This window comes from Mizuhopecten yessoensis, unplaced genomic scaffold (genome assembly GCF_002113885.1).
Source record: "Mizuhopecten yessoensis strain PY_sf001 unplaced genomic scaffold, ASM211388v2 scaffold4823, whole genome shotgun sequence".
Lineage (NCBI taxonomy): Eukaryota > Metazoa > Mollusca > Bivalvia > Pectinida > Pectinidae > Mizuhopecten > Mizuhopecten yessoensis.
Window position 1 is genome coordinate 1,439,028 of NW_018405739.1, and position 20,474 is coordinate 1,459,501.

Below are 20,474 nucleotides of genomic sequence, written 5' to 3' on the forward strand. Positions count from 1 at the left end.
GTATCACCAATATCTGGGGTATGTAAGATATTTTACTGGTATCACCAATACCTGGGGTATGTAAGATATTTTACTTGTATCACCAATACCTGGGGTATGTAAGATATTTTACTTGTATCACTAATACCTGGGGTACGTAAGATATTCCAACAAAAACAATAAATCAGGATGTTAAACAATCACATATATTCATGATGCATACTAAAATGACAAACAAGAATTGATGTGATGTGCAAGAACATTTCAGAACAGAAAGGCAACCTTGGTAGCCCATTCCTTTTGATCTGCCATCAGCTGTCTGACATTTTAAAATCCTATTTGACACGGTAACACCCAGGGTGTTTACTTTCTACAACAAGACACTTTTGGAAGCTGCACTGGTACACAACAATCTGATTAAAATCATCTGTTCATGGCATAGTATGAAGTTAACAGAGCCTAACAGATGATTTTAATCAGATAGTGGTACACAGGTATTGTGCTTGTACTATTTAAAACAAAAGTAAGAACGACATAAACAATACAACAATCAGTGAAATATCACTGCTAATCAACAAGCAGATTCATATGTTCAATCACAGGTACTAGCCTCGTCTATCAATACACCTATAATAGTATAGGTGTATTGATAGACATGGCTAGTACCTATGGTTCAATAGCTATTAAACTGATCTTAAAACTATGACATATTTAAAGATACACTGTATTTAATGATATGTCAAATAGCTTTATTTCATCTCAAACTGTCTGATATAGAAAACAAAACTTGGAATTCATGGCTTATTAATTGAATACATATTTGGAATGTACACGTCAAGTCAATTTCAACACAAACATAATGCTACTGGTAATGTATGAAAGTCTACTCCGTGGTGATAACTCTTACACAAATAATGGGTGACAGTAAAATGTATTCACATATAATTTTTTTAAATGGAATAAAAATAATTAGAATTAATTAAATGTGAATGCCACTGAACTCTATTATAGATATCCAGTGACCTATATCTAAGAGGATGTGATTTTTAGTGGATGCAGGGCCCTGCCTTTACATCCACTTCCATATAATGAGAAGATAAACTGTGATGATTGTAAAATTCAGTCTATATTTATATATAAGATGTGTGATCATATTTCATCTTAAATTCTTTCCAGAATTGACACAATGAGAGACCACGTATGTATCATCAATTTTATATTGTATCATCAATAATTTGTTGTAAGATCTGGTAATAAGATCAAACATCAAGTACTAATAGCATGTTGTTTATTTCAGGATGAGTCCACTTTGTAACAAAAAAGCTCTTTTGAATTCCTGTATACTTTTTTTTTAATAATGCAAATGTTTATGTAAAAATATTGACTAGTTGATACCACCACATCTCTAGTATACTAGTATTGAAGACTAGAATACTGACAGGTCAGTAAGGGCCCCACTGTATGCCTGACAGTGTGTTTCCCGTATAAGCACCAAGCAAAAGTGATAATTGACTGTTCAAAAAGGACCATTTACATTACATTTTTGACAGTATATGTCCTGTTCGATTTTAAAGTAACTGCAACGTTGACCTTCAAAATGTTTTAAACTCCTACTTATTGCACATGAACCATCTTGTGAAAATTCAGAAAATTTGGCCTTCTGTAAGGGCCTTGTATGATGTATTTTTGACAGTATATTCCTGGTTCTTTTTTTAGTAACAGCGACCTTTACCTTAGAAATTTTTTAAACCACTATTGCACATCTGCATATAATTAGTGTATTATCACAAGAAATTACAGAAAGTTTGTCCTTCTGTTAGGGCCTTATATGATGTATTTTTGACAGTATATTCCCAATTCCGTTTTTTGTAACAGTGACCTTGACCTTAGGAATATTTGAAACCCCTATTGCACATCTGCACATCACAGTGCATCACCATGTAAAATTTCACAACTTTTGGCCATCTGGATCATGAGATTATCTCCAGAAACAAAAGTGCTGACAGACAGACTGCAGGACACCGTAATTACTATAGGGCACCTGTATTTTGCGGGGCCCTAATAAATATTCTGGCCAGTTGAAATTTGCCAGGTTATTTAGATCATTGTATTACAGGGTATTCAATACTACCTTACATGTACACTGATTACCTATCTATTTATCTAATAAACCTTTATCTCGCATAAATTGCAAGTCAAAAACTACATTTATCATATTCATGCCCCACACATGCACAGCTGGACACAGATTCACATATCACTTTTACTGAAATCTTTTTCTTATGAACAGCTGGACACTTACATAGATCTTGACATCCTTTTCACCAGTTTATGCACAGCTTGACACAGATTGATCTTTACATTATCAGCAGAAGTCTTCTCTAAACACATTTGTAGGGTCTCCAATATGCTTCCTTATGCTTATATACACAGTCCACAACATTTAAACATGTATCTCTCATTGATTTTAAAAAGGATATTTTGACCTGCAAATAATCCCCACATTAACATTCAAAAACATCGCTATATATAGATATAGATATATAGATATATATATACAAGATGAAGTATAAATAGTGTGAATATAATCTTTTTGATGCTAGTGAGTAGACAGCTTGGAGGATTGGGCCGTGGAGACATTCAGTAGGGACTAATCACACAGGACAGAGTAACGCACAATATTGACAAGTGTCAGATGTTTGAGCTGCTAGAAGTTTTCTTTGTTGTAGTAGAACTTAGTGCCTTCCTTGGCATCTGAGTGGTTGTTACACATTTGATGGAGGGTGTTGGACAGTCCACTCGGACCACAGAAAAATGTACCTATACTGGTCCTGTAACAGAAAACATAAGTTCTGTAATAGTAAAACAACTATACTGGTCCTGTAACAGAAAACATAATTCCTGTAATAGTAAAACAACTATACTGGTCCTGTAACAGAAAACATAAGTTCTGTAATAGTAAAACAACTATACTGGTCCTGTAACACAAAACCATAACTATACAGGTCCTGTAACAGACACATCTCTGATTTTATTTATCATTGAGACAGTTTTAGAACTAACTGAAACAGATATTTAGGTTTCTGTTTCATATTTGAAACATAGAAGAAACGTTAGGATGTTGACCGGTCAGTTTTCAACTCTCAATTAACTCTTACACTGTTGGATATATGTCACATACACATTGTAGCTCTAGTCGGTTTTGATTTTGTGTATATAGATACTTCAGAAAAATGCATTACAAGAAAACATTCACCCCGCTATCCTTCTCACACCACTGGTGAAATGAAAACCACGTAAAGGCAGGTTGTTTCTGGTGTAGATGAACGGTGCTTCAGACATAACAAATGAGAACATTTTGTAAAGATCTCTTGAACAATTTTCTAAAAGTTTGGTAATTTTTCTCATTTCCCTGTTTATATAAAAAGTTACAAAAGTAAAAACCTCTAGTACAGCGAAAGGCACCTCTAGATCATTGGTGTGAAACCTGAACTACAAGATCTTTGAAGATCCCGCACTCATTGGCAATTTCATAGGTGTGGCATATAATCTCACAAATCAAACTGGAGGCAATGCAAAGCTATACTATGTTGACCCTGCTCTACAACACATCCTTCATTTACTGTGAAACAAACAGGTCATAATTACCCTTTGTTTTCAGCGGCTAAACCTTTGAATATTTCATTCCAGTTAGGACGACCATAATGTGTCTTCTGCTGCAATCCTGTCACAGGGTCACTCTCATCCTCGTCTTCATGTAGGATGATGTTCTGAGCCTGCAGTACAACACATACTGAGTTATCTAATGAAAGGTAGATACAGAACTAAATTAAGGTCAGCAAAACATCAAAAACAGTGTACAGGCAGGACAAATTTGTACAACAACATTCATTTAACTGCAAAATTGTTGTTGAAAGCATGGGGACCCCCTCCTCTTTCCACTCTACCCCACCCTAGTTACATGTCACCTGGTGATCCGACTCCTCACCCTTATGACACACTATATGCTGATCCCTCGATCTCCTGGTGACTTGACCCTGTCATCCCCTCATAACTCTTTACCTGCATGGTGACATGATTTCCTCTTTCCCAAGGTAAGATCATTTCTGGCGACCTGCTTCATTTCTCTCTATAGTAATTAAAGGCCCTGCCTGTTGACCTGTAACCCCCTTATTTCCATAGTAACACCTTACCTGGTTTTTGTCCCAACCCCGGGTTAGGTATATGAAGTATTGTAGAAATTTTTCACGGTCAGGCACCCCCCCTTGCTGCTGATCAAACTCTTGTAGCAGGTCCTGCATCCACTCAAAGGAATTGGTATCAGGACAAACCCAGTAGAAGTACACCTTCTTAAGCTTCATTTCTGCCTTGGAATCCATATGGAGATACCTAAAAGAATTTAGATAGTATGTGTAGGCAGAGAAAGGAGATACCTACAGAGGTATCATGATTGTTATTCCCTCTTTTATCATAATTCTTTCCTGATGAATCTGAGCTTTACACACTATTACACATACAGTGACATTATAAATAGCCCAGCCTACACAGAAAAGCAAGATATGTTTACTGTCAGTAAGTACAGAAGTAACAAACCTGGCCTGTACAGGGATATAGAAATAACTAACTTGACCTGTATTGAAGAAGTCTTACCAGAGATGTTTAAGTATAGAAATTACTAACCTGGCCTGTACAGGGATATAGAAATAACTAACTTGATCTGTACTGAGGAAGTCTTACCAGATATGTTTAAGAATAGAAGCAAAAGGTGTCACTCCAATTCCTGCAGCTATAAAAACATCCACCTCGTACAAGCAGATGTCCTGAAATAGATAAAAAAATATATACCCATACAGTATAATATTTAACAAGACATATTTCCAATAAAATATCAGTTCACTTAGTGACACTGTGAGCACAAAATGATACAAACTTTCGGGATCATGCAACCATTCCTTATCAGAGGATAGAAATATGACTTATATATGCCCTTGATAGAGTTCACCTGGAGGTATTACTTTTAAAATCACTTTTATAAAAAAAATCTTGAAAGAATCACTGTTCCTGTTGGAAAGAACTGTTTGGAGCTTACCTGTAACTTGTTTTGTTGATATATTTAGAGTAAACAAGACACATTTGCAGAATCAATGTTTCTCTAGCTCTCCAAAATCAAATGAAATGGTTGTAGACACTTCTTTTTATGGTTGTAAATTCACTATTTCCCTGATAAAAACTTTGAATTTGTTAAATCATTGGGGATTTTCTTATAATCCCAGTTCGACTGCAACCAGGAAAATTGTAAAAGTAAATATTCAACCACTAAAGTGTCCCCCCACTCTACAGGAATGTTTCTACTGTGATTACTATCTCCCTTACCTCTGTAGCAGTTCCAAATGGACCATCCACTGCTACTCTGTTAAGAAAAAATAATATTTCTACAATGATTATCAATGTGACAAACAAAGAGATGTGTAAAACAACAGCCCAGTATTTATCTAGCATGTGTATCTAATAGTGTTACAGAGTGGTGGAGAATGGAACAGTGAAGGACTGGTGGGGAGATGTTTACAATCCAGTTAGAATCGGACTGGTGGGGAGATTTTTACAATCCAGTTAGAATCGGTCTGGCGGGGAGATGTTTACAATCCATTTAGAATCGGACTGGCGGGAAGATGTTTACAATCCAGTTAGAGTCGGACTGGCGGGGAGATGTGTACAATCCAGTTAGAATCGGATTGGTGGGGAGATGTTTACAACCCAGTTAGAATCGGACTGGAGGGGAGATGTTTACAATCCATTTAGAATCGGACTGGCGGGGGGGTGTTTAAAAACCAGTTAGAATCGGACTGGTGGGGAGATTTTTACAATCCAGTTAGAATGGGACTGGCGGGGAGATGTTAACAATCCAGTTAGAATCGGACTGGCGGGGGGATGTTAAAAATCCAGTTAGAATCGGACAGGCGGGGAGATGTTTACAATCCAGTCAGAATCGGACTGGCGGGGAGATGTTTACAATCCAGTGAGAATCGGACTGGCGGGGGGGGGTTTTCAAATCAGTTTGAATCGGACTGGCGGGGGGGGGTTTTCAAATCAGTTTGAATCGGACTGGCGGGGGGATGTTAAAAATCCAGTTAGAATCGGACAGGCGGGGAGATGTTTACAATCCAGGTAGAATCGGACTGGCGGGGGGATGTTTACAAACCAGTTAGAAACGGACTGGCGGGGAGATGTGTACAATCCAGTTAGAATCGGACTGGCGGGGAGATGTTAACAATCCAGTTAGAATCAAATTTCAATTATCAGTTTCACTATTTACTATACATTATTCTAGATAATTTTGGTACAGTGAAAAACTCACCCTTCCAGGGCAAATAACCCATTTTCTCACAAACAAAAATCTGTCTTCATTGTAAATACAGTGAAACATAATATTCATTTAGTGTTAATTTTGGTCTTAAGTGTAAATGCATTGTATTATAATATTTGCTGTCATGGTAAATTGAAAGCTGCAGAGAACATTACTTTAATACCGGTGATATCAGATGTTATATTACTAGTTTTGTTTAATGCCTAAATGTGTGTTAGACTATACCAAGACAGTTACCAAATGAGGTAACAAGGTTTTTTATAAGGCTTTAATGAGTGTGATATGTTACCGAGGTAGTTTCCATTGCTCCTGGACCTCAGTGTCGTCCACGTGACATTCTTTGGCTAGAGCTTCCGTCCAGTCTCCTACTCGCCGGATGTGGACGGAAAAGTAGTCATCCTCAGGAGCCTGTCAACAGAGCACGGATTAATGAACTTACTTCTGGTAAACATCTAGTTATACAATTTTACCTATTTATTGGAATACAGTTGACAGTTGGAAGTTTGGTGTCCATAAGGAGATAATATCAATCTTTCATCTGCGAATATTAAGGACGTCTTAGGCAATTCCAAAAGCGAAAGAGGCTGCTACATACTTTAAGAAAGAGAATAAAACAAGGTCATTCTTTACATTGTAATCATGAAGGATAGAAACACAGATGTGAGAAACTTGGCCTTACATAATGGAAACCACTCCATACTTATGGAAACGAGTGTAATGGGTGGCAACACTATATACAGATGTGAGAAAGGTCATAGATAACAAAGGTCAATTCACACTTACACACATGAGAATAAAGGGAGGCCACTCTACAAAATGCTGTGAAGTTAACAGATGTGACAGTAAAGGGAGGCCACTCCATACAGGGATTGAAAGAGTGGCTATATAACAAATGTCACTTCATACCAACAGATGTAAGAGTAATGGGCGGCAACTCCACACAAGGAGGTGACTTCATACTTACAGGCATAAGAGTAAATGGAGGCCAATATTCCATACACTGACGTGAGAGTGGCCATATGTAACAAAGTTCACTTAATACTTACAGATGTAAGTTTAAAGGGATGTCACTCCAGACACTGAGGTGAGAGCGGTCATATACATATGTAACAAAGGTCACTTCCTACTTACAGATGTAATTATAAGGGGACACCACTATGTAACAAAGGTCACTTCCTACTTACAGATGTAATTATAAGGGGACACCACTATGTAACAAAGGTCACTTCCTACTTACAGATGTAATTATAAGGGGACACCACTATGTAACAAAGGTCACTTCCTACTTACAGATGTAATTATAAGGGGACACCACTATGTAACAAAGGTCACTTCCTACTTACAGATGTAATTATAAGGGGACACCACTATGTAACAAAGGTCACTTCCTACTTACAGATGTAATTATAAGGGGACACCACTATGTAACAAAGGTCACTTCCTACTTACAGATGTAATTATAAGGGGACACCACTATGTAACAAAGGTCACTTCCTACTTACAGATGTAATTATAAGGGGACACCACTATGTAACAAAGGTCACTTCCTACTTACAGATGTGAGTGTAAGGGGACACCACGCCACACACTGAGGTGACAGAGGCCATATGTAACAAAGGTCACTTCCTACTTACAGATGTGAGTGTAAAAGGATGCCACTCAAGCCTGGATATGGAAGGACAGTGAAGGAATATGTACTGTCCTTGACTCATCTTGAATCCCTTTCTCTGCATCTGTAGCTGGAACACTTTTGATGGATGCTTCACCAACTGTGAGAAGGAAATCAACATAATCAAATATTATTTGAATCAGAAAAAAGAGAGTTGGGCTAACATAAACAAACTCCCCACCCAAGAATAAGTGATCAAGTGTGACTATTTACCTTGACAAGTGATCAGAGAAGTTTACTGGGACTTTAATAGAGATGCAGGGGGTTCAGCTGGGGCTTAGGGGAGAACAATGAGGGATGAGACGGCTTAGGGGAGAACAATGAGGGATGAGACGGCTTAGGGGAGAACAATGAGGGATGAGACGGCTTAGGGGAGAACAATGAGGGATGATACAGCTTAGGGGAGAACAATGAGGGATGAGACGGCTTAGGGGAGAACAATGAGGAAAGAGACGGCCTAGGGGAGAACTATAAGGGATGAGACTGCTTAGGGGAGAACAATGAGGGATGAGACGGCTTAAGGGAAAACAATGAGGGATGAGACGGCTTAGGGGAGAACAATGAATGATGAGATGGCTTAGGGGAGAACAATGAGGGATGAGACGGCTTAGGGGAGAACTATGAGGGATGAGACAGCTTAGGGGTGAACAATGAGGGATGAGATGGGTAAGGGGAGAACAATAAGGGATGAGATGGCTTAGGGGAGAACAATGAGGGATGAGACGGCTAAGGGGAGAACTATGAGGGATGAGACGGCTAAGGGGAGACCAATAAGGGATGAGATGGCTTAGGGGGGAACAATGAGGGATGAGACGGCTTAGAGGAGAACAATGAGGGATGAGACGGCCTAGGGGAGAACAATGAGGGATGATACGGCTTAGGTGAGAACAATGAGGGATGAGATGGCTTAGGGGAGAACTATGAGGGATGAGACGGCTTAGGGGAGAACAATGAGGGATGAGATGGCTTAGGGGAGAAAAATGAGGAATGAGACGGCTTAGGGGAGAACAATGAGGGATGAGATGGCTTAGGGGAGTACAATGAGGGATGAGACGGCTTAGGGGAGAACTATGAGGGATGAGACAGCTTAGGGGTGAACAATGAGGGATGAGATGGGTAAGGGGAGAACAATGAGGGATGAGATGGCTTAGGGGAGAACAATGAGGGATGAGACGGCTTAGGGGAAAACAATGAGGGATGAGACGGCTTAGGGGAGAACTATGAGGGATGAGACAGCTTAGGGGAGAACAATGAGGGATGAGATGGGTAAGGGGAGAACAATGAGGGATGAGATGGCTTAGGGGAGAACAATGAGGGATGAGACGGCTTAGGGGAAAACAATGAGGGATGAGACGGCTTAGGGGAGAACAATGAGGGATGAGACGGCTTAGGGGAGAACAATGAGGGATGAGACGGCTTAGGGGAGAACAATGAGGGATGAGACGGCCTAGGGGAGAACAATGAGGGATGAGATGGCTTAGGGGAGAACTATGAGGGATGAGACGGCTAAGGGGAGAACTATGAGGGATGAGACTTTAATAGATCACAAACATAATCTGATCAAACCTACAAAATCTCCAGTGATGTAAGTGTACATGTCAGCATTATTAAGTTTAGATTTTTCCAGATGTTTCTACAAAAGATTTATCAAAAGGAAGGAACACCCACCTTTGTTATAACTACTCTCTGCTGACTCCTGTAGAATCGTATAATCCTCTCCACAATGTAGAGGAGGACAGGCCCCAGGGTCCACTTCCAGGCCTTAACATAAAACAGTGCATGTTCATTAACTTTCCAATTTTAATTTCATAAATGATTTATTTCGTTAAATATTGTATGTTGATGGAGTTTATCATTTATTATTTTAAACAGAAATGTTCTTTATAAAAAAAAATATAATATAATATCAAGTCTTGAAATAATCTCCAAATTTTTTAATCTATCATGACAATTAAACTGCAACAGAAATATACCACATATAATCAGGGTTCAACTTTCTTTCCCAGGAGGGTGTCAAAGAGCTAGGGGATCATGCAATGTACTGAACAACGTGTTAAATTGATTGGTCGTTTTTTCATTTCATACGTCTACATTAAAAACACTTAAGTGTAAATACACTAATAGCATAGCTGAATCAACTTGTCGACTATATTGTCATCCAAACCATACACATAAACATTTCACTGTTGTGCTATATGACCATGCATTTAACTATCTACAGTCGAATCTGCTCTAGTGACCATTTGTTTTAAATGACCATCTGTTTTATGCGACCAATTTTCATTCCTCCCAACCGATTTTACTATTTAATTTAACTGTATTTAGCAACCATTTGCCCAACGCAACAAGCGACCACCCAATACTGACCCCAAAGATTAAGTTAGACGACATTTGATACATTTTTGCGACCATTTTTGACAAAAGTAACCCAAACGATAGTTGAAATAGCTGCGTGACTCCAAATTTGGGACCGTCACCACATTTGATAAAGGGCTACTTAACAATTGTTTCACCAAGTTCAGTGAACAAATTTAACAAAATCAATTTCCAAACCGTACAACTGATTTCCAACTGGGATAATACATGATGTTTTAGTAACACAAATTATCCACTTCATCTTCAGAGAAATAAAATGTGATTTAATATTCACAACTTACATTAGCAGCGAGTCCCTCAAACTGAGGATTGGGACACTCAGGAACTTTGTTCCATTCATTGAATCTTTGGTAACACTGCTCAGGGTTATGGACATTTGTGTTGCTCTGTCGTCTCACAATTCCCCTGGAACAAGGATCAAAGCTACAGTACCACTTGTAGAAATGTAGAGACAGTGTGCGGGGAACATGATTTTAGGAAGTGCTTTACAGACAAGTTGTCCTGGGAATGTATGAAGAATTATGTTAAAAGGAATTGAAAGAGATCTGAATGTTGACTTTTTCAGAGAGATTTTTATGAATGGCTGTATTAATTGAACACTGAGTGAAATAAATCACTTTTATCACATTTATAGATTCTTTATCTCATTTCCCAAAAAATGTAATAAATATATATACTTACTGAACACCATGGACGACGAGACCAATGAAAAATATGACAAATAGATGATGTGTGAACCAAAACACTTCGAAGTAGGACCGTCTGAAAGAGAAACAGAACTACAGTAAAACCACTTTGTAATGCCATTACCCATCAAACCGCCAACCCCGCATACCGCCATTTATTTACTCAGAACGGATTTCCCCCAACGTTAATGCACCCATTGTAACGCCAAACCCCATACTGCCATCATATTCCCAAAACAAATGGTTAAAATCACACTATTTACCGCCAATTTGAGTCGAGGACAGGTATATCCCGATGACAGGAATGTTACGTACGTGTGTACATTGTAATGTTTCAAGTGACTGCCGACTGACCAGGTTAATCAGCTGTATGGTTGTGTACACATAAAATCGTTGAACCATAGCTAGACCTTTGTTTTCTTTCTACAGTTAAGTTTTACTGCAGAAGTTATGATAAATAAAGCTCACTTCTGCGATTAACTTACTATTTATTGTTTTTCTTCATATTCAAAATGAACACGCCAAAGAGAAGACACTATTTCAGACTACAACAAGAAATCGAAGATTGTTGAATTTTTGACCTTACATCCAAAATTTATGCAACAACAAATTGATGATCATTTTACTGCCCTTTGGGATACAGTCATCAATAGGTGTACAGTTGGAGATATTTTAGCACGACACTTCAATAAATATTGCATGCACAACAATTTGATACATTCATATAACAATTCTGAAAAAAACTGTTTCTGAAGTATATTATTATTATTTTTTACATATAAGTTCAGTTGGTGTGTGAACATTTGGGTTCAAAACGGTAAACCTGATATACCGTTAAACTCGTTATACCGCCAAAATCACAGAGGACAGAAGGTGGCAGTATAACGAGGTTTTACTGTATATCTTTACACTGTTTTCCCATTATCAATTTCTACTCATTTCATTTCGATATAAATATATTCATATAGCTATACATATTGAAACTAACTGATAAAACTTATTTAAGCAATCTCTCTGGATTAAAAATATCCAGATTTCTAGGGGACTTTAAAACAAGACTTTATCTTCTGTGATAAAAACCTACATACCAGAAAAAACATCAATTCTTATTAACCTTTGCAGCTGTGTGAATTAAGATTTATCATAGTAATTCAGTTATAATCCATGATACCAAATTCCTTCAGTGGTTTTACTGAGATGAATGTATCCGTTTCATGCTTGGTTATATTATACAGACCAGTATTTGATGCAAACCTGAGTAATTCTGTTGAGGATGTTACCATGATGATTAGGGCAAGAGTTATGACTATCCCACTCACACCAGCTACCACCTTGAGGGTCTCCAGTATAACATCCTGCAAATGAAAACAATGCCAGTTAATACTAAGACAGGATTAAAAACTCAATCACACAATTATCAATGTAACCGTAACACTCTGACAGTATAACTGACTCAATATGATTACTGACTAAATATCATTACTGACTCAATATGATAACTGACTCAATAACTTAATAATAAACATCACTCTGACAGGATTACTGACTCAATATGATTACTGACTCAATAATAACTTAATACTAAACATCACCTTGACAGGATTACTGACTAAATATCATTACTGACTCAATATGATAACTGACTCAATAACTTAATACTCAGCATCACCCTGACAGGATTTCTGACTCAATATAATTACTGACTCAATATGATAACTGACTCAATAACTTCATACTTAACATCACCCTGACAGGATTACTGACTTAATATGATTACTGACTCAATATGATAACTGACTCAATAACTTAATGATAAACATCACTCAGACTTGATTAATGACTCAATATGATTACTGACTCAATAACTTCTTACTTAACATCACCCTTACAGGATTACTGACTCAATATGATTACTGAGTCAATAATAACTTAAAACTAAACATAACCTTGACAGGATTACTGACTTAATATCATTACTGACTCAACATGATAACTGACTCAATAACTTAATACTAAACATCACCCTGACAGGATTACTGACTCAATATGATAACTGACTCAATAACTTAATGCTAAACATCACTCAGACTTGATTACTGAAGCAATATCATTACTGACTCAATATGATAACTGACTCAATAACTTTATACTAAACATCACCCTGACAGGATTACTGACTCAATATGATAACTGACTCAATAACTTAATCCTCATGACAGCATCACTCAGACTTGATTACTGACTCAATATGATAACTGACTCAATAACTTAATACTAAACATCACCCTGACAGGATTACTGACTCAATATGATAACTGACTCAATAACTTAATGCTAAACATCCATCAGACTTGGTTACTGACGCAATATCATTACTGACTCAATATGATAACTGACTCAATAACTTAATACTTAACATCACCCTGACAGGATTACTGACGCAATATCATTACTGACTCAATATGATAACTGACCCAATAACTTAATAATAAACATCACCCTGACAGGATTACTGACTCAATATGATAACTGACTCAATAACTTAATGCTAGACATCACTCAGACTTGATTACTGATGCAATATCATTACTGACTCAATATGATTACTGTCTCAATAACTCATTAGTCAACATCGCTTTGACAGTAATACTGACTCAATATAATTACTGAGTCAATATGATTACTGAATCACTAACTTAATACTCAATATTACTCAGACTTGATTACTGACTCAATATAATTACTGAGTCAATATGATTACTGACTCAATAACTTAATACTTAACATCACCCTGACAGGATTACTGACACAATATCATTACTGACTCAATATGATAACTGACTCAATAACTTAATACTAAACATCACCCTGACAGGATTACTGACTCAATATGATAACTGACTCAATAACTTAATGCTAGACATCACTCAGACTTGATTACTGATGCAATATCATTACTGACTCAATATGATAACTGACTCAATAACTTAATACTAAACATCAACCTGACAGGATTACTGACTAAATATCATTACTTACTCAATATGATAACTGACTCAATAAGTTTATCCTCAGCATCACCCTGACAGGATTACTGACTCAATATGATAACTGACTCAATAACTTAATACTAAACATCAACCTGACAGGATTACTGACTAAATATCATTACTGACTCAATATGATAACTGACTCAATAACTTAATGCTAAACATCACTCAGACAGGATTATTGACTCAATATGATTACTGACTCAATAACTTAGTACTTAACATCACCCTGACAGGATTACTGACGCAATATCATTTCTGACTCAATATGATAACTGACTCAATAACTTAATACTAAACATCACTCTGACAGGATTACTGACTCAATATGATTACTGACTCAATAACTTAATACTTAACATCACCCTGACAGGATTTCTGACTCTATATGATTACTGACTCAATATGATTACTGACTTAATATGATTACTGTCTCAATAACTCATTAGTCAACATCGCTTTGACAGTATTACTGACTCAATATAATTACTGAGTCAATATGATTACTGAATCAATAACTTAATACTCAATATTACTCAGACTTGATTACTGACTCAATATGATTACAGACTCAATAACTTAATACTCAACATCACTCTGACAGGATTACCGACTCAATATGATTACTGACTTAATAACTCATTGGTTAACATAACTCTGACAGGATTACTGACTAATCATAACCTCTATATAGGACAAAGGGTGGTTTGGGTTCCAAGTATCTACATCTACATTATTAACAGCTGTGAATCCAGTTTTTGTTTCTAATATTTTATAAGACTAAAAAATAAAACATCAAAATATTTTTACAATCACCAGTTAATTACAAATTGTGTCCATACCCCTGTGTCATCCCTGATGAAGTTGAGGTAGGTGTTGTTATTTGATGGTCCCAATGCATTGAGGGCTCTCAGTAAGTCTCTGTCCTCCTCTGAACGACTGTTATACGACTCAAAGTATCTTTCTACGTTGAAGATATGTGCTCCTGTGTGTATCACTGCAACATATAACACCCAGTACAGGTTTATTGTTACCATACAGTCGTAATTCTACCTGTACTCTACAGTTATATTAGTTTACATTGTAACTACAGTCATAACTCTACCTGTACTGTACAGTTATATTAGTATTCATTGTAACTATAGTCGTAACTCTACCTGTACTGTACAGTTTGTTAATTTTCATTGTTACTACAGTCGTAACTCTACCTGTACTGTGCAGTTTGTTAATTTTCATTATTACTTCAGTCGTAATTCTACCTGTACTGTACAGTTATATTAGTTTACATTGTTACTACAGTCGTAATTCTACCTGTACTGTACAGTTATATTAGTTTACATTGTTACTACAGTCGTAATTCTACCTGTACTGTACAGTTATATTAGTTTACATTGTTACTACAGTCGTAATTCTACCTGTACTGTACAGTTATATTAGTTTACATTGTTACTACAGTCGTAATTCTACCTGTACTGTACAGTTATATTAGTTTACATTGTTACTACAGTCGTAATTCTACCTGTACTGTACAGTTATATTAGTTTACATTGTTACTACAGTCGTAATTCTACCTGTACTGTACAGTTATATTAGTTTACATTGTTACTACAGTCGTAATTCTACCTGTACTGTACAGTTATATTAGTTTACATTGTTACTACAGTCGTAATTCTACCTGTACTGTACAGTTATATTAGTTTACATTGTTACTACAGTCGTAATTCTACCTGTACTGTACAGTTATATTAGTTTACATTGTTACTACAGTCGTAATTCTACCTGTACTGTACAGTTATATTAGTTTACATTGTTACTACAGTCGTAATTCTACCTGTACTGTACAGTTATATTAGTTTACATTGTTACTACAGTCGTAATTCTACCTGTACTGTACAGTTATATTAGTTTACATTGTTACTACAGTCGTAATTCTACCTGTACTGTACAGTTATATTAGTTTACATTGTTACTACAGTCGTAATTCTACCTGTACTGTACAGTTATATTAGTTTACATTGTTACTACAGTCGTAATTCTACCTGTACTGTACAGTTATATTAGTTTACATTGTTACTACAGTCGTAATTCTACCTGTACTGTACAGTTATATTAGTTTACATTGTTACTACAGTCGTAATTCTACCTGTACTGTACAGTTATATTAGTTTACATTGTTACTACAGTCGTAATTCTACCTGTACTGTACAGTTATATTAGTTTACATTGTTACTACAGTCGTAATTCTACCTGTACTGTACAGTTATATTAGTTTACATTGTTACTACAGTCGTAATTCTACCTGTACTGTACAGTTATATTAGTTTACATTGTTACTACAGTCGTAATTCTACCTGTACTGTACAGTTATATTAGTTTACATTGTTACTACAGTCGTAATTCTACCTGTACTGTACAGTTATATTAGTTTACATTGTTACTACAGTCGTAATTCTACCTGTACTGTACAGTTATATTAGTTTACATTGTTACTACAGTCGTAATTCTACCTGTACTGTACAGTTATATTAGTTTACATTGTTACTACAGTCGTAATTCTACCTGTACTGTACAGTTATATTAGTTTACATTGTTACTACAGTCGTAATTCTACCTGTACTGTACAGTTATATTAGTTTACATTGTTACTACAGTCGTAATTCTACCTGTACTGTACAGTTATATTAGTTTACATTGTTACTACAGTCGTAATTCTACCTGTACTGTACAGTTATATTAGTTTACATTGTTACTACAGTCGTAATTCTACCTGTACTGTACAGTTATATTAGTTTACATTGTTACTACAGTCGTAATTCTACCTGTACTGTACAGTTATATTAGTTTACATTGTTACTACAGTCGTAATTCTACCTGTACTGTACAGTTATATTAGTTTACATTGTTACTACAGTCGTAATTCTACCTGTACTGTACAGTTATATTAGTTTACATTGTTACTACAGTCGTAATTCTACCTGTACTGTACAGTTATATTAGTTTACATTGTTACTACAGTCGTAATTCTACCTGTACTGTACAGTTATATTAGTTTACATTGTTACTACAGTCGTAATTCTACCTGTACTGTACAGTTATATTAGTTTACATTGTTACTACAGTCGTAATTCTACCTGTACTGTACAGTTATATTAGTTTACATTGTTACTACAGTCGTAATTCTACCTGTACTGTACAGTTATATTAGTTTACATTGTTACTACAGTCGTAATTCTACCTGTACTGTACAGTTATATTAGTTTACATTGTTACTACAGTCGTAATTCTACCTGTACTGTACAGTTATATTAGTTTACATTGTTACTACAGTCGTAATTCTACCTGTACTGTACAGTTATATTAGTTTACATTGTTACTACAGTCGTAATTCTACCTGTACTGTACAGTTATATTAGTTTACATTGTTACTACAGTCGTAATTCTACCTGTACTGTACAGTTATATTAGTTTACATTGTTACTACAGTCGTAATTCTACCTGTACTGTACAGTTATATTAGTTTACATTGTTACTACAGTCGTAATTCTACCTGTACTGTACAGTTATATTAGTTTACATTGTTACTACAGTCGTAATTCTACCTGTACTGTACAGTTATATTAGTTTACATTGTTACTACAGTCGTAATTCTACCTGTACAGTACAGTTATATTGGTGTTCATTGTAACTACAGTCGTAATTCTACCTGTACTCTACAGTTATATTGGTGTTCATTGTTACCATACAGTCGTAATTCTACCTGTACTGTACAGTTATATTAGTTTACATTGTTACTACAGTCATAACTCTACCTGTCCTGTACAGTTATATTAGTGTTCATTGTTACCACAGTCGTAACTCTACCTGTACTGTACAGTTATATTAGATTACATTGTTACTACAGTCGTAACTCTACCTGTACTGTACAGTTATATTGGTTTACAGTGTAACTACAGTCGTAACTCTACCTGTACTGTACAGTTATATTAGTGTTCATTGAAACTACAGTCGTAACTCTACCTGTTCTGTACAGTTATATTAGTTTACATTGTTACTACAGTCGTAACTCTAACTGTACTCTACAGTTATATTAGTGTTCATTGTAACTACAGTCGTAACTCTACCTGTACTCTACAGTTGTATTGGTGTTCATTGTTACCATACAGTCGTAACTCTACCTGTACTGTACAGTTATATTAGTTTACATTGTTACTACAGTCGTAATTCTACCTGTACAGTAATGTTATATTAGTTTACATTGTTACTACAGTCGTAACTCTACCTGTACAGTACAGTTATATTAGTGTTCATTGTGGTTGTTTTGTCAGTGTGACTAATTCACAATTACCTAACTGTAACATGTAAATCAACCTACAATGTCCCTAGGTTACATTATACAGGGAGAGGTCAAGGTATTCATTTCTGCATTGCTTAAAATTTCATTGAATCAGAGTTGACGCAGTATTGCATATCAAAATGTACATATATGTATAGGGTATAACTTGTGGCATATATACAGATGTAGGCAAATATATTTACAGTGTAATTAATCATTATCTCCATCTATACAGCAATTCACTATCTGCAAAGCAATTTTGTATGATGTTACTTAGTGCTTGATTCGGACTCAAAAACTATTTATTTCACAAAAATACCAATATATCTACTGTGCATACTAATTTTTCTACAAGTCTAACTTATTACCGGCTACATTAAAATTCTTGTTTTCATTCATTAAAACCGGACCCTGATTTTCATGACTGACCAAGGAGAAAAAAGATAATAATAAGGGTTCCTATAGTCAGGTCATCAACAATAGACGCCATGGTTGACTCAACACGTGGCAGGCCAGAATGTCTCACACCTGTACAGACCACTTACCACGACAAACCCAATCTTTTTATCAGTAAGCCACAATGATTTACTATCACTTTAATGTGCATATGTCTCTGCTATCCTATTATAAAAAGTAAACATCAAAGTAATGTAGTATAAGGCTTTATTGAAGAAGATAAATCGAGAGTATTATTTAACTTAGAAACTGAAGTTAAACCTTTGATCATTAGTCATTAAAATGATTTACAAGTTCAAAAAATGGTTTACCATGTGTAAGGTTTATATTACACATATAGGTAATACCTGGTAAATGAAACCCTAAATGTGGTCTAGATAGCTAAATTAAGTTTCATGCCAGATATACCTTCATGTAGTAATTTTGTAGGCTACCCTATAGGTATTATTCTGTAGAATGTCGTTGACAGTGTCATGGCAACAGATCAGTACATGAAAATAAATATCCATGGCAACAACACTAAGATAAGGGTCAGTTGTTAGAGTAGCAATTAAATAAGTAAGTGAAGCTTACCTAGTAACAAAACTGGAGGAACAGCTATGTATCAGTAAATGGTGATAGACTGTTGCTTTGGTAACTGATGTTTACCTGACTGTAGGACAATCATCATACAGGCTATGTATCAATGGAAGGCGATAGTCAGTTGTCATGGTAACATGCATTTACCTGTCTGTAGGACAATCATCATACAGGCTATGTATCAATGGAAGGTGAAAGCAAGTTGTCATGGTTACATGCATTTACCATGTCTGTAGGACAATCATCATATAGGTTATGTATCAATGGAAGGTGATAGTCAGTTGTCATGGTAACATGCATTTACCTGTCTGTAGGACAATCATCATACAGGCTATGTATCAATGGAAGGCAATAGTCAGTTGTCATGGTAACATGTATCTACCTATCTGTAGGACAATCATCATACAGGCTATGTATTAATGGAAAGTGATAGTCAGTTGTCATGGTAACATGTGTTTACCTGTCTGTAGGACAATCATCATACAGGCTATGTATCAATGAAAGGTGATAGTCAGTTGTCATGGTAACTGATATTTACCTGTCTGTAGGACTATCATATAGGGTATGTATTGATGGAAGATGATAGTCAGTTGTCATGGTAACTGATATTAAACTGTCTTTAAAATAATCATATAGGCTACGTATCGATGAATGTTGATAGTCAGTTATTAGGCTATGTATCGATTGAAGGTGATAGTCAGTTATGGTGACTATTATTTACCTGTCTTTAAAATAATCATATAGGCTATGTATTGATGGAAGATGATAGTCAGTTGTCATGGTAACTGATAATAAACTGTCTTTAAAATAATCATATAGGCTATGTATTGATAAATGGTGATAGTCAGTTGTCATTGTAACTGTTATTTACCTGTCTGTAGGACTATCATATAGGGTATGTATTGATGGAAGGTGATAGTCAGTTGTCATGGTAACTGATAATAAACTGTCTTTAAAATAATCATATAGGCTATGTATTGAT

At 35.9% G+C, this 20,474-nt stretch overlaps 1 protein-coding gene across 1 annotated transcript; it reads right to left on the reverse strand.

The window, feature by feature from the left end:
* LOC110449837 (cytochrome b-245 heavy chain-like) lies at positions 1-19,676 on the reverse strand. The gene is made up of 13 exons (XM_021496966.1): positions 19,640-19,676; positions 14,967-15,121; positions 12,329-12,429; positions 11,070-11,150; positions 10,670-10,793; positions 9,681-9,773; positions 7,978-8,112; positions 6,633-6,751; positions 5,353-5,389; positions 4,717-4,799; positions 4,173-4,368; positions 3,628-3,755; positions 1-2,810 (listed from the first exon to the last, which is right to left on the reverse strand). Exons 1-13 carry the CDS (start codon positions 19,659-19,661, stop codon positions 2,687-2,689), a joined length of 1,398 nt encoding a protein of 465 aa, XP_021352641.1. The 5' UTR covers positions 19,662-19,676; the 3' UTR covers positions 1-2,686.
* Between the last annotated feature and the right edge of the window lie 798 nt (positions 19,677-20,474).